The sequence below is a fragment of the Tachyglossus aculeatus genome, chromosome Y4, assembly GCF_015852505.1.
Source record: "Tachyglossus aculeatus isolate mTacAcu1 chromosome Y4, mTacAcu1.pri, whole genome shotgun sequence".
NCBI lineage: Eukaryota > Metazoa > Chordata > Mammalia > Monotremata > Tachyglossidae > Tachyglossus > Tachyglossus aculeatus.
In genome coordinates, this window is record NC_052096.1 from 1724296 (window position 1) to 1739185 (window position 14890).

General features: G+C 50.8%; 1 protein-coding gene, 1 long non-coding RNA gene and 1 other non-coding gene across 3 annotated transcripts; 2 read left to right on the plus strand and 1 right to left on the minus strand.

The window, feature by feature from the left end:
• Positions 1-1977: 1977 nt before the first annotated feature.
• On the plus strand, positions 1978-5703 carry LOC119947170. Its single transcript, XR_005456477.1, has 4 exons — positions 1978-2222; positions 2428-2463; positions 4956-4998; positions 5524-5703. It is a non-coding gene; the product is annotated as an uncharacterized LOC119947170 (long non-coding RNA).
• On the plus strand, positions 2279-2340 carry LOC119947418. The gene has a single exon (XR_005456492.1). It is a non-coding gene; the product is annotated as a small nucleolar RNA SNORD48 (small nucleolar RNA).
• A 194-nt stretch (positions 5704-5897) lies between the features above and the next one.
• On the minus strand, positions 5898-13853 carry NEU1 (neuraminidase 1). Its single transcript, XM_038768731.1, has 6 exons — positions 13663-13853; positions 13367-13559; positions 11431-11693; positions 6845-7027; positions 6518-6740; positions 5898-6442 (listed from the first exon to the last, which is right to left on the minus strand). The coding sequence occupies exons 1-6, from the start codon at positions 13768-13770 to the stop codon at positions 6216-6218; spliced, it is 1197 nt and encodes a 398-aa protein (XP_038624659.1). The 5' UTR covers positions 13771-13853; the 3' UTR covers positions 5898-6215.
• Between the last annotated feature and the right edge of the window lie 1037 nt (positions 13854-14890).

Genomic DNA, 14890 nt, shown 5'->3' on the forward strand with positions numbered 1-14890 from the left:
CATTCCTCCCCACAATGAGCTCATAGTCGGGGTGGGGGGCAAACATTAATACAAATAAATAAATAATTGTCATCAATCATTAATAACGATAATTATGAATATTATATTGCGCTATATCATTATGATTATGCAGTAATATTGTAATTAACTAGAGAAGCAGCATGGTTCAGTGGAGAGAGCTCGGCTTGGGAGTCAGAGGTCGTGGGTTCTAATCCCGCCTCCACCACTTAGTGTGTGACTTTGGGCAAGTCACTTCACTTCTCTGGGCCTCAGTTCCCTCACCTGTAAAATGGGGATGAAGACTGTGAGCCCCATGTGGGACAACCTGATTACCTTGCAATCTCCCAAGCGCTTAGAACAATGCTTTGCACATAGTAAACGCTTAATAAATGCCATTATTATTATTATTATTGTATCCCCCCCAGCGCTTAGAACTGTGCTTAGCACATAGAGAAGCAGCGTGGCTTAGTGGAAAAAGCCTGGGCTTGAGAGTCAGAGGTCATAGGTTCAAAACCTGGCTCCGCCGCTTGTCAGCTGTGTGACTTCAGGCAAGTCACTTCACTTCTCTGGGCCTCAGTGACCTCATCTGGAAAATGGGGATTGACTGTGAGCCCCACATGGGGCAACCTGATCACCTTGTATCCTCCCCAGCACGTAGACCAGTGCTTTGCACATAGTAAGTGCTTAACAAATGCTATCATTATTATTATTACTATTATAGTGAGTGCTTAACAAATCCCATCATTATAGTAATCATACAATTTTATAGGTACATATAATTATGATCATTATAATGAAGCAGAGAAGCATTGTGGCTTAGTGGAAAGAGCCTGGGCTTGAGAGTCGGAGGTCATAGGTTCAAATCCTGGCTGCGCCGCTTGTCAGCTGTGTGACTTTGGGCAAGTCACTTCACTTCTCTGGACCTCAGTTACCTCATCTGTAAAATGGGGATGGATTGTGAGCCCCACGTGGGGCAACCTGATCACCTTGTATCCTCCCCAGCGCTTAGAACGGTGCTTTGCACAGAGTAAGCGCTTAACAAATGCTATCATTGTTATTATTACTATTATAGTGAGGGCTTAACAAACCCCATCATTATAATAATCGTATAATCTTATAGGTACGTATAATTATAATCACTATAAGTATAATAATGATATAATTGTAACACCATTATTATTATTATTTACGGAGAGGAAGGCGGGTCGCTGACGGCCTCAGCATAAGCTCCCGCCCTCAGGCGCTTTCCCGCTCTTTTTTTTTGTTCTCGCGAGAACTGCCGCCTCCCTGTCGCGCGCACAGGGGGCGGGGCCAGAGAAGCCCCGCCCCCCGCCGCGAGGCCCTTCTTTCCCCGCGCAGCCTATGGGCTGCCCTCTTCTGTGCCTGATTGGTATTTTGGATTTCGAGCGTATTCTCCGGCTCGAAAAGAGGCGGAAGGGGAAAATTACTTGGTCCACAGCTACGCAACTAATTGATGAGGGGCGTTACTAGGAGTGGGAAAGGGTCGGAGATGGATTTATTAGGGTTAGTATCAGGCACTAGCTGGGGGCAGCCCTGTGGCGTTAGGGCCCCGCTCCGAGCGAGGGCTTAAATAGGGGCTCCGAAAAGGAGCCCGCGCAGTCGGCTTCCAGCCGTCGGCCGAGTCATGTGGGTGGTGCGCATGCGCCGGAGGGAGGTCGGGCGTGCAGCCCCTGCCGCCATTATTTCATTCATTCATTCAATCGTATTTATTGAGCGCTTACTGTGTGCAGAGCGCTGTACTAAGCGCTTGGGAAGGACAAGTCGGCTTCCCAAGCGCTTAGTGCAGCGCTCTGCACACAGTAAGCGCTCGATAAATATGATTGATTGAATGAATCACCATCAATCGCATTTATTGAGCGCTTACTATGTGCAGAGCGCTGTACTAAGCGCTTATGAATGACTACAGAGGTGGTCCCAACCCAACAGCGGGCTCATTGTGGCTCGGCTTGCACTTCCCAAGCGCTTAGTACAGTGCTCTGCACGCGGTAAGCGTTCAATAAATACGAGTGAATGAATGATTGGGCCTAGGGCCAAACGAGGCCCGGTCGTAGGGGGAACCGCCCCCTTTGGGCGGGCTCATTCATTCATTCAGTCGTATTTATTGAGCGCTTACCCTGTGCAGAGCGCTGGGGCGCTTAGCACAGTGCTGGGCACGTAGTAGGTGCCTGATGACGGTGAGGACGGACCCCGCCGTGGGGCCGGTGAGTGACCCCCGCCCCTCCCCCTGCCCGCGTGGGGCCCTTTTGGGGGGGGGGAGGGGGATGATGAGCCCCCCGAAACTGAGCGTCCCGATGACGTCACCACCGCAGCGCACTGACCCCCCCCCCCCCCGACCCCGGGGTGGGGGAGGGGATGGGCCTGGACACCCCCCCCCCCCCTTTCACCCCCTGTCTATCCTTTAAACAGGGAGAGAAAGAAACCGGACCACGCGAAAGCATCTGGGTAAGTATTAAGTACTAATATTAAGCATAAGCATTAATATTAATGATTAATTATTATTAATTAATTAGCATTAATATTAAGCATTAAGTCCCTTAGTGGCAATTGCCAGCTGTGTGACTCTGGGCAAGTCACTTCTCTGTTCCTCAGTTCTCTCTTCTGTAATAATAATAGTGTTGGTATTTGCTAAGCGCTTACCACTCCTACTAATAACAACTATGGTATTTGTTAAGCGCTTACTACTACTACTAATAATAATAACTATGGTATTTGTTAAGCACTTACTATGTGCAAAGCACTGTTCTAAGCGCTGGGGAGGTTACAAGGTGATCAGGTTGTCCCACAGGGGGCTCACAGTCTTAATCCCCATTTTACAGATGAGGTACCAATCAATCAATCGTATTTATTGAGCGCTTACTCTGTGCAGAGCACCGTACTAAGCGCTTGGGAAGTCCAAGTTGGCAACATAGACAGTCCCTTCCCAACAGTGGGCTCACAGTCTAAAAGGGGGAGACAGAGAACAAAACCAAACATACTAACAAAATAAAATAAATAGAATAGATATGTACAAGTAAAATAATAAGTAAAAGTAACAGGAACAGAGAATAATAATGATGGCATTTATTAAGCGCTTACTATGTGCAAAGGACTGTTCTAAGCACTGGGGTAGATACAAGGTGATCAGGTTGTCCCACGAGGGGCTCACAGGCTTCATCCCCATTTTACAGGTGAGGGAACTGAGGCCCAGAGAAGTGAAGTCACCCAGCTGACAAGTGGCGGAGCTGGGATTTGAACCCACAGCCTCTGACTCCAAAGCCCGTGCTCTTTCCACTGAGCCACGCTGCTTCCCAGCGTGGAAATGGGGATTAAGACTGTGAGCCCCCCGTGGGACAACCTGATCACCTTGTAACCTCCCCAGCGCTTAGAACAGTGCTTTGCAAATAGTAAGTGCTTAGTAAATGCTATCATTATTCTCTGTTCCTCAGTTACCTCATCTGTAAAATGGGGATTAAGACTGTGAGCCCCCCTGTGGGACAACCTGATCACTTTGTAATCTCCCCAGCGCTTAGTGCTTTGCACATAGTAAGCGCTTAATAAATGCTATCATTATTTTCTGTTCCTCAGTTACCTCATCTGTAAAATGGAGATTGACTGAGCCCCCCGTGGGGCAACCCGATCACCTTGTAACCTCCCCAGCGCTTAGAACAGTGCTTTGCACATAGTAAGCGCTTAGTAAATGTTATCATTATTCTCTGTTCCTCAGTTACCTCATCTGTAAAATGGGGATTAAGACTGTGAGCCCCCCGTGGGACAACGTGATCACCTTGTAATCTCCCCAGTGCTTAGAACAGTGCTTTGCACATAGTAAGCGCTTAATAAATGCTAATATTATTATTATTATTACACGCTTATTGTGTGCCAGGTACTCTTCTAAGCAACGTAGTCTACTGGGTAGAGCACGGACCTTGGTACTCATCCTGGCTCTGACCCTTGTTTGCTGTGTGACCTTGGACAAGTCACTTCACTTCCGTGCCAGTTACCTCATCTAAAAACTGGGGATTAAAACCGGAGCCCCCTCTTGGGCTGTGCCCAACCTGATTCATTTCCATCTGCCCCAGGACTTAGTACAGTCCCTGGCACATAGTGAGCACCTAACAAATACCGTTAAGAAAAAAAAATCTGGTATTTTTGAGCGCTCGCTGTGTTCAGAACTATACTAAGCGTTCGGCAGAGAACAACATAACAGGGTCGGTAGACGCGTTTCCCAGTCACAAGTTTATAATCTGATCGCAGATTTAGTTTCACGTCCTGCACACAGAAAGTACTCAGTAAGGACCATTGACTAATCGCCACCCTTTCCTGTGGAAGCTTCTGGGGCTGTATCTAATCACTGACCCACATTTGGGGGGAGACTCCCTCATTGAGGGTGGGTCTGGGGAGCAGGGTGGGGGTGATGAGTCCTTCAGACTAGAGTCTCTGACCACCTTCCCTGAGGACACAAACCTCTGACCCATTCTGAGACTCCCAGGCACCCGGGGGGCTCGGCCTTCTTGGTTTCTGGCACCATGGCCTAGTGGAAAGAGCGGGGGTCTGGGATCAGAGGACCTGGGTTCCTATCTCAGCTCCGCCACTTGCCTCCTGTACCCCAGTTTTCTTATGAAATGAAGTTGCGATCCCTGTCTCATGAGCAGCGGTTGGGACAGAGACCGACTGAACCGCATTCCTTCTATCTGCCCTAGCGCCCAGTACAGCGCTTGGCTCGTAGTAAACGCTTAACAAACAGCATTATTATTCTGCCCGTCCTGAGAGCAACATCCTTCAGCATACAGGCAAGTTCTCCTCACCCCCGGATCCTGTGCTGGGAATGACGTTCAGTTCAGACTAGGGTTTCTGAATCCCTACTTGAATGCTGACCCACTTCAGTTGCTGGGACTGGGGGTGTCTTTTGGGTTTCGGGGAGAAGGAAATCTGTCGTGACTCTCTCTTCCTTCCAGGAAGTGGGAGAAACCAGCGTTTGAGGTGGATCTGGAACTCTAGGTGAGCATTGCTTTGTTCTGGGCACGGGAAGGGTCTGCCTGCTCTTATATGGGAATGCCTCCACCTCCGTGCTTAATAACCATTGGTGACAGTGGGCTTCCCAGGGCAGGAATGATGATTGATTCGGACTAGAGTCTCTGAGCTGAGCTCTGAAGGACCCCCTCAAACCACCTGACCCTCTCTGGGACACCCACCCACTCCCTCCCTTTAGCCCCCGTACCCAACTTTATTTTCTGTGTATTAAACATCTTGTTTCATTTCTCCTGGGCCTGCCACCGTTCTCCTAGCTTGGGACCACCACCCCTTTATTATCTCCCGACAGCACCTTGCCTCTCCTAAGCACTGGATTTTTTAAAAAAAAGGCTGAGCTGCTAGTGATTGGAGAGGTCAAGCCCCCCTTCCACCGACTAACTGCTCCTCATCCCAAGCTTCCGTATTTAGTCGCAGACTGGATGGAATCGTGGAAGTGACCAGATCTGGGCAGAGAGCAAGCCATTTTTCAATTAGCTATTTTTTCCTTCTCAGGGCTGGCCCCTTCCCTGTGAAGGTCAAGGAAGTGAGGTGGAGACTCAGGAGGACTTCAGGGGAAAACAAAAGTCAAGGCTGCGGGCCAGCGGGTGCCTGACATCACATGCTGTTTCTGGCCTGCTGGGGCCCCGGGCAGGGAAGGGCTGTAATAAACTAAAGCAACCTTAAAAGCTTGGAGTCTCACATTAATGATTCTTAGAACTGGGGTTAAAGGTGGGAAGGGTTGGGGCAGTAGAACTCGGCAAAATAAATACCAAGGGGCCGGGACCCTCCCTCTGCCCCCGTCCGAGCCTCCTGAAGGGCAGGGGTTGGGACCACACCTAGAAGAGATTGATAACCTGAGGTGGAGGAAGGGAATGGCAGAGAAGGCCCCACAGCAGAGATCCAATTTACTGATAAAGAGGCTCCCCCCATCCCACAGGGTGGTGGGGCAGAGGGAGCAGCAGGAAAGGGCCTCACCCTGAGGAGGGACTTCATTTAGGAACAGATCTGTGCAAACGTGATCCATCAAATTGGGCTAAGGGGAAGAAGAAAGGTCTATAGATCAGCCAAAGGGAAGGGCTTTCCGGGAGCCGGGTGGGGAAAGGAAGGGCCGCCTGAGCCGTAGCAGCCTGTGCAATGGACCTCCAGTGGAGGGTTGAGTCTCAAGGCGGCAGGGGGGCACGCGGTCCTTCCCCCCTCGGCCACTCTCACAAGGTCCCGTAGACGCTGACCTTGACCAGAGAGATGGCCTCCGTGTAGCGGCTGCGGCCCTTCTCGTACAGGACGTAGAGCTGGGGGGCCCGCTCTCCCCACGAGTCGGTGGCCTCCAGGGTGGCCAGGGAGGAGTAGCCGCTGGGGCCGGGCCACAGCTGGACCGTCTCCTTCCCCCACGAGGTACCGTTGCTGAGGCTCCAGCGCAGGGTCAGATTCACCCCTGCGGGACACACGGCGGGGCGGTCGCGTTGCGCCCCCGCTCCCCGCCCCCTCTCCCCTCCGCCCCCAAACTCACGTTGCTCGGGGTGGGCCGGGTTGGAGAAGAAGACCAGGCCGGAGCGGGTGGCCACGGCCCCGGCCGCCACCACGGGGTCCACCAGCTCGGGGTCGAAGGTCACGTCCCGGGGCCGCAGGGTGTCGCAGGCGTCGTAGCTGCGCAGGACGATGCGGCAGCGGCAGTGGTAGTTATTCTGGTTCCGAGCGTTGATCACCACCGAGCCGTCGGGCAGCTCGTAGGGCTGGGGGGGGCGGGGGGGGGGCGCGCAGAGGAGGGCACCGTGAGGGGACGGGAGGAAGGAGCCGGGAGGGGAGAAGACCGGGGGAGAAGGGGAAGGCCTCAGACCTGACACTCGTCCGGGCTGAAGTCGCCGTCGCGCTTGGGCTGGCCGAAGGGGAGGCCGCGGAGGGCGGCCCCGTAACGCCAGGAGGCCCCGTGGTCGTCGCTGAGGAGGCAGAAGACGCCGTCGCGGTCCAGGGTGCCGTGGCCGCACACGATGAGGCGGCCCCGCTGCGGCTCGTGCCGCTTCTGCGCCGGGGAGAGGACACTGTCACCTCGGAGCAACTAGCGGACGGGGCTGTCCCGCTCACTTAGCCTGGGGCTCGACAAACATCGCTGACTGAGATGGGTCAGAGGGGGGCCTTGAGCACTTGGGCCTCACCCCCCCTCCTCACCCTACAACTACAGATCAGTGGTATTAACCGAGCATTCCTATGTGCAGAGCACTGTCATGAAACTTTTTTTTGAGGAGCGGGAACAGAATTTCAGCACTTCCTATGCGGTATTTGTTAAGTGCTTACTAAGCACTGGGGTGGACTCAAGCAAATGGGGTTGAACACACTCCCTGTCCCACGTGAGGCTCAGTCTCGATCGTCATTTTCCAGATGAAGTAACAGGCACGGAGAAGTGAGGTGCCTTGCTCAAGATCACACAGGAAATGTGGCAGAGCCGCAGGCCCGTGCTCTATCTACTACACTGTGCTAATTCACTGTAGTAAGCACTATGATAGGTACAAGCTCATCATTCATTCACTCGTATTTATTGAGCACTTACTGTGTGCAGAGCACTGTGTGAAGCACAATCCATGTCCCACTTGGGGCTCACTCTCCCTTTCCCAGATAAGGGGGCTCCCAGACTGAGCCCCCTTTTTCCTCTCCTCCTCCCCATCCCCCAGGCCCTACCTCCTTCCCCTCCCCACAGCACTTGTATATATGTTTGTACAGATTTATCACTCTGTATTACTTGTACATATTTACTATTCTATTTTGTTAATGATGTGCATTTAACTTTATTTCTATTTGTTCTGACAACTTGACACCTGTCCACATGTTTTGTTTCGTCGTCTGTCTCCCCCTTCTAGACTGTGAGCCGGCTGTTGGGTAGGGACCATCTCTATATGCTGCCAACTTGTACTTCCCAAGCGCTTAGTACAGTGCCCTGCACACAGTAAGCGCTCAATAAATACGATTGATTGATTAGTACAGTGCTCTGCACACAGTAAGCGCTCAATAAATACGATTGAATGAATGGTCCCCAGTAGGAAGCACTCCACCCCGGCCGCTCCTCCAAGACATATCCGACGGGAAGTAGCTTCCTGCCAGTCCTGTCCCAATTTAGGAAGTACTCGGTGCCCTTCAACAAGGCCCAAGGTCTTCCACAAGGAATTCCTGCCCTGGAAGCTTTGTCAGACTTGGGAAATCCCCCACCCTCAGAGGCGAAGCCTCTCACCTGCCTCAGTCGCATCGGGTATCCCCATCGGAAGCTCGCTGCGGCCAGAAAATTTGTGTCTACCAACTCTGCTCTATGGTACTCTCCCAAATGCCTGGTCCAGGGCTCACATCTGTAATTTTTTTATATTAATGTCTGTCAACTCTGCTCTATAATACTCTCCCAGGGCTCATATCTGTAATTTTTTTATATTAATGTCTGTCTCTACCCCTCATTCATTCATTCCCCCTCCTCCCCCCAGCCTTGCCTCCTTCCCCTCCCCACAGCACCTGTATATATGTTTCTACAGATTTATTACTCTATTTTACTTGTACGTATTTACTATTCTATTTATTTTATTTTGTTAATATGTTTGGTGTTAGCTGTCTGTCTCCCCCTTCTAGACTGTGAGCCCGGGGTACCGTCTCTATATGTTGCCAACTTGTACTTCCCAAGCGCTTCGTCCAGTGCTCTGCACACAGTAAGCGCTCAATAAATACGATTATATGAATGAATGAATGCTAAGCTCGTTGTGGGCAGGGAATGTGTCCGTTATATTGTGCTCACCCAAGCGCTTAATCCAGTGCTCATCTGGAATTTACTTATATCTGCCTTCCCCTCTAGACTGTAAACTTGTTGTGGGAAGGGAATATGTCTGCTATTTTGCTATACTGGACTCTGCCAAGCGCTTAGTTCAGTGCTCCGCACACAGTAAGCGCTCAATAAATACGATTATATGAATGAATGAATGATAAGCTTGTTGTGGGCAGGGATTGTGTCCATTATACTCACCCAAGCGCTTAATCTGGTGCTCATCTGTAATTTACTTATTTATATCTGCCTTCCCCTCTAGACTGTTAGCTTGTTGTGGGAAGGGAATATGTCTGCTATATTGCTATACTGGACTCCGCCAAGCGCTTAGTCCAATGCTCCGCACACAGTAAGCGCTCAGTAAACACGATTGACTGACAGGCCTGCACACAGGAAGCGCTCAATATATATTACTGATTGATTGACTGAAGTTGCCCCTCACCCTACCCGCTGGCTGAGACGTGTTCATTCATTCATTCAATCGTATTTATTGAGCGCTTACTGTGTGCAGAGCACTGTACTAAGCGCTTGGGAAGTACAAGTTTTGGCAACATCTAGAGACGGTCCCTACCCAACTGTGGGTTCACAGTCTAGAAGGGGGGGACAGACAACAAAACAAACATACAAACCAAATAAAATTAATAGAATAAATATGTACAAGTAAAATAGAGTAATAAATATGTACAAACATATATACACATTCATTCATTCAATCATATTTATTCAGCACTTACTGTGTGCAGAGCACTGTACTAAGCGCTTGGGAAGTATAAGTTTTGGCAACATCTAGAGACGGTCCCTACCCAACAGCGGGCTCACAGTCTAGAAGGGGGAGACAGACAACAAAACAAACATATAAACCAAATAAAATAAATAGAATAAATATGTACTAGAGACGGTCCCTACCCAACAGCGGGCTCACGGTCTAGAAGGGGGAGACAGACAACAAAACAAACATATAAACCAAATAAAATAAATGGAATAAATATGTACAAGTAAAATAAATAGAGTAATAAATATGTACAAACATATATACATATTCATTCATTCAATCGTATTTATTGAGCGCTTACTGTGTGCACAGCACTATACTAAGCGCTTGGGAAGTACAAGTTTTGGCAACATCTAGAGACGGTCCCCACCCAACAGTGGGCTCACAGTCTAGAAGGGGGAGACAGACAACAAAACAAACATATAAACCAAATAAAATAAATAGAATAAATATGTACAAGTAAAATAGAGTAATAAAAATGTACAAACATATATACATATTCATTCATTCGGTGTTCCCCCCAAGAGAAGGTAGGTTTCATTCATTCATTCATTCATTCAATCGTATTTATTGAGCGCTTACTGTGTGCAGAACACTGTACTAAGCGCTCGGGAAGTACAAGTTTTGGCAACATATAGAGACGGTCCCACCCAACAGCGGGCTCACAGTCTAGAAGGGGGAGACAGACAACAAAACAAACATATAAACCAAATAAAATAAATAGAATAGATATGTACTAGAGACGGTCCCTACCCAACAGCGGGCTCACAGTCTAGAAGGGGGAGACAGACAACAAAACAAACATATAGACCAAATAAAATAAATAGAATAAATATGTACTAGAGACGGTCCCTACCCAACAGCGGGCTCCCAGTCTAGAAGGGGGAGACAGACAACAAAACAAACATATAAACCAAATAAAATAAATAGGAATAAATAGGTACTAGAGACGGTCCCTACCCAACAGCGGGCTCACAGTCTAGAAGGGGGAGACAGACAACAAAACAAACACATAAACCAAATAAAATAAATAGAATAAATATGTACTAGAGACGGTCCCCACCCAACAGCGGGCTCACAGTCTAGAAGGGGGAGACAGAAAACAAAACAAACATATAAACCAAATAAAATAAATAGAATAAATATGTACAAACATATATACATATTCATTCATTCAATCGTATTTATTGAGCGCTTACTGTGTGCAGAGCACTATAGTAAGCGCTTGGGAAGTACAAGTTTTGGCAACATATAGAGACGGTCCCTACCCAACAGCGTGCTCACAGTCTAGAAGGGGGAGACAGACAACAAAACAAACATATAAACCAAATAAAATAAATAGAATAAATATGTACTAGAGACGGTCCCTACCCAACAGCGGGCTCACAGTCTAGAAGGGGGAGACAGACAACAAAACAAACATATAAACCAAATAAAATAAATAGAATAAATATGTACAAGTAAAATAGAGTAATAAATATGTGGCTCAGTGGAAAGAGCGCGGGCTTGGGAGTCAGAGGTCATGGGTTCGAATCCCGCCTCCCCCACATGTCTGCTGTGTGACCTTGGGCAAGTCACTTCACTTCCCTGTGCCTCAGTTCCCTCATCTGTAAAATGGGGATTTTGCAGACTGTGAGCCCCACGCGGGACAACCTCATCTCCTTGTATTCCCCCAGCGCTTAGAACAGTGCTTTGCACATAGTAAGCGCTTAACAAATACCAATATTATTATTATTACAAATATATATACATAGTCATTCATTCAGTGTTCCCCGCAAGGGAAGGTGGGTTTCCCCAGGGAGGGGCTGAGCGTGCCCCGCTTTGGGACGGGGCCCCGTCTCCGCGGCGGGCACGGCCTGACCTGGATGCCGGAGCCGGGCCCCGGGGCGAAGGTCTCGGTGCCGATTTCCAGGGACAGGTTGCGGGGGTTGCTCCAGCTGAGCCCGTCGTCCTTGCTCCAGATGAGCATGGTGGAGGAGACGGGGCAGCCGGCCCGGTGGGCGCACAGGGAGAAGAGGAGGAAGACGACGCCCGTGTCCTCGTCCGACACCACGGCGCCCAGGTTCAGCCCGTCGGACGCCTCCCCGTCGTCCACGATGAAGGCCGTGGGGGACCACGTGGAGCCTGAGAGCAGAGAGGGCTTGAGGCCCGTCAGTCCTCCCTCCCAACCCGGAGATTCACTCTTTCAATCGGACGTGAATGAATACGGAGAAGCAGCGTGGCTCAGTGGATAGAGCCCGGGCTTTGGAGTCAGAGGTCATGGATTCAAACCCCAGCTCTGCCACTTGTCAGCTGTGTGGCTTTGGGCAAGTCACTTCACTTCCCCGGGCCTCAGTGACCTCATCTGTAAAATGGGTATTAAGACTGTGAGCCCCCCGAGGGACAACCCGATCACCTTGTAACCTCCCCAGCGCTTAGAACAGTGCTTTGCACATAGTAAGCGCTTAATAAATGCCATCATTATTATTGTTTGGAGTCAGAGGTCATGGATCCAAACCCCAGCTCTGCCACTTGTCAGCTGTGTGACTTTGGGCAAGTCACTTAACTTCTCCGGGCCTCAGTGACCTCATCTGTAAAATGGGCACTAAGACTGTGAGCCCCCCGAGGGGCAACCCGATCACCTTGTAACCTCCCCAGCGCTTAGAACAGTGCTTTGCACATAGTAAGCACTTAATAAATGCCATCATTATTATTGTTTGGAGTCAGAGGTCATGGATTCAAACCCCAGCTCTGCCACTTGTCAGCTGTGTGACTTTGGGCAAGTCACTTCACTTCTCCGGGCCTCAGTGACCTCATCTGTAAAATGGGGATTAAGACTGTGAGCCCCCCAAGGGACAACCCGATCACCTTGTAACCTCCCCAGCACTTAGAATAGTGCTTTGCACATAGTAAGCGCTTAATAAATGCCATCATTATTATTGTTTGGAGTCAGAGGTCATGGATTCAAACCCCGGCTCCGCCACTTGTCAGCTGTGTGACTTTGGGCAAGTCACTTAACTTCTCCGGGCCTCAGTGACCTCATCTGTAAAATGGGCATTAAGACTGTGAGCCCCCCGAGGGGCAACCCGATCACCTTGTAACCTCCCCAGCGCTTAGGACAGTGTTTTGCACATAGTAAGCGCTTAATAAACACCATCATTATTATTATTATTATTATTTGGAGTCAGAGAGCATGGATTCAAACCACAGCTCCGCCACTTGTCAGCTGTGTGGCTTTGGGCAAGTCACATCACTTCTCAGGGCCTCAGTGACCTCATCTGTAAAACGGGGATTAAGACTGTGAGCCCCCCGAGGGACAACCCGATCACCTTGTAACCTCCCCAGCACTTAGAATAGTGCTTTGCATATAGTAAGCGCTTAATAAATGCCATCATTATTATTGTTTGGAGTCAAAGGTCATGGATTCAAATTCCGGCTCCGCCACTTGTCAGCTGTGTGACTTTGGGCAAGTCACTTCACTTCTCCGGGCCTCAGTTACTTCATCTGTAAAATGGGGATTAAGACTGTGAGCCCCCCCGAGGGACAACCCGATCACCTTGTAGCCTCCCCAGCGCTTAGAACAGTGCTCTGCACATAGTAAGCGCTTAACAAATACCACCATTATTATTACAGTGTGCACAGCACTGTACTAAGCGCTTGGGAAGTCCAAGTTGGCAACAGATGGAGACGGTCCCTACCCAACAACGGGCTCACAGTCTAGAAGTAGTCCAGTTGTCAGCTGTGTGACTTTAGGCAGGTCACTTCACTTCTCTGGGCCTCGGTGACCTCATCTGCAAAATCTTGGAATCCCGTCCCACCTCCGTCCACCGAGCGTCGGGAGGCGATGAACTTGGCCCCCTCGTCGGACGCGGACATCTTCCGGGCCTCGGCAAAGGCCAGGAGGGTCCCCCGGGGGGTGGCGGCGATCAGGGGGATGCGGAAGGTGTCGATGGCGCCGATCTGCTTCCCGCTCACCCACAGGAGCTGCTCCAGGGTCACGAGGGGCTGCACCTGCCCGGGACAGGCAGCTGGAGGGCCCGGTGGACCCCCGAGAGGTCCGGGGGGCGGGGGGACCCAAGGGTGGGGGGCTCTCTTCCCGGGGCGGGGGGCTCACCTGGGCGGCGTCCTCAACTGCGGATGCCAGCAGCAGGAACAGGGGTGGGAGGAGCAGGAAAACTCCGGGCCGTGGCCCCGGCTCCCGCTGGCCCATAGACCGAGCCATTCCTCCGTGAGCCCGCCCGTCTCTCTATGTTGCCAACTTGAACTTCCCAAGCGCTTAGTCCAGTGCTCTGCACACAGTAAGCGCTCAATAAATAGGTTCGATGATGATGATGTGGCCGACTTGGACTTCCCAAGCGCTCAGTCCAGTGCCCTGCACACAGTAAGCGCTCAATAAATACGATCGATGATGATGCTGCTGCCCACTTGGACTTCCCAAGCGCTCAGTCCAGTGCCCTGCACACAGTAAGCGCTCAGGAAATACGATGGATGATGATGACGACGTTGCCGACTTGGACTTCCCAAGCACTTAGTCCAGTGCCCTGCACACAGTAAGCGCTCAATAAATACGATCGATGATGATGATGCTGCCGACTTGGACTTCCCAAGCGCTCAGTCCAGTGCCCTGCACACAATAAGCGCTTAGGAAATACGATGGATGATGATGACGTTGCCGACTTGGACTTCCCAAGCGCTTAGTCCAGTGCCCTGCACACAGTAAGCGCTCAATAAATACAATCAATGATGCTGATGTGGCCGACTTGGACTTCCCGAGCGCTTAGTCCAGTGCCCTGCACACAGTAAAAGCTCAATACATACGATCGATGATGATGATGGTGCCGACTTGGACTTCCCGAGCGCTTAGTCCAGTGCTCTGCACACAGTAATTGCTCAATAAATACGATCGATGATGATGATGTGGCCGACTTGGACTTCCCAAGCGCTTAGTCCAGTGCTCTGCACACAGTAAGCGCTCAATACATACGACGGATGATGATGATGGTGCCGACTTGGACTTCCCGAGCGCTTAGTACAGTGCCCTGCACACAGTCAGCGCTCAATAAATACAATTGAATGAATGACCTCTGACCCCCGGCTCCAGGATGGAAGACTGTCCGCCGGGTCAGCTGACGCCCTCCGCTCCCCTAAAGCCCCGCCCTCCCTCCTCCCTCTGATTGGCAGGCGGGACGTAGCCCCGCCCCCTCCCCCGCCACGTGACCCGCCCCCCCCAGCGCAAGCGACCAAGCGTTCCCTAGGCACCCGCCCTCCCGCGCGCTTCCGATTGGCCGGGGCCCTCCGCACGTGACCCCGCTCCGGCTTCCCTATTGGTCCAAACGCTCCCG

Coding starts and splice junctions, on each gene's coding strand:
- NEU1 (XM_038768731.1), bottom strand. CDS start 13,770: ATGGCTCGGTCTATGGGCCAGCGGGAGCCGGGGCCACGGCCCGGAGTT. Junction 13,560..13,662: donor CAGTTGAGGACGCCGCCCAG/GTGAGCCCCCCG, acceptor TGTCCCGGGCAG/GTGCAGCCCCTCGTGACCCT. Junction 7,028..11,430: donor GGCCCGGCTCCGGCATCCAG/GTCAGGCCGTGC, acceptor TCCCCGGCGCAG/AAGCGGCACGAGCCGCAGCG.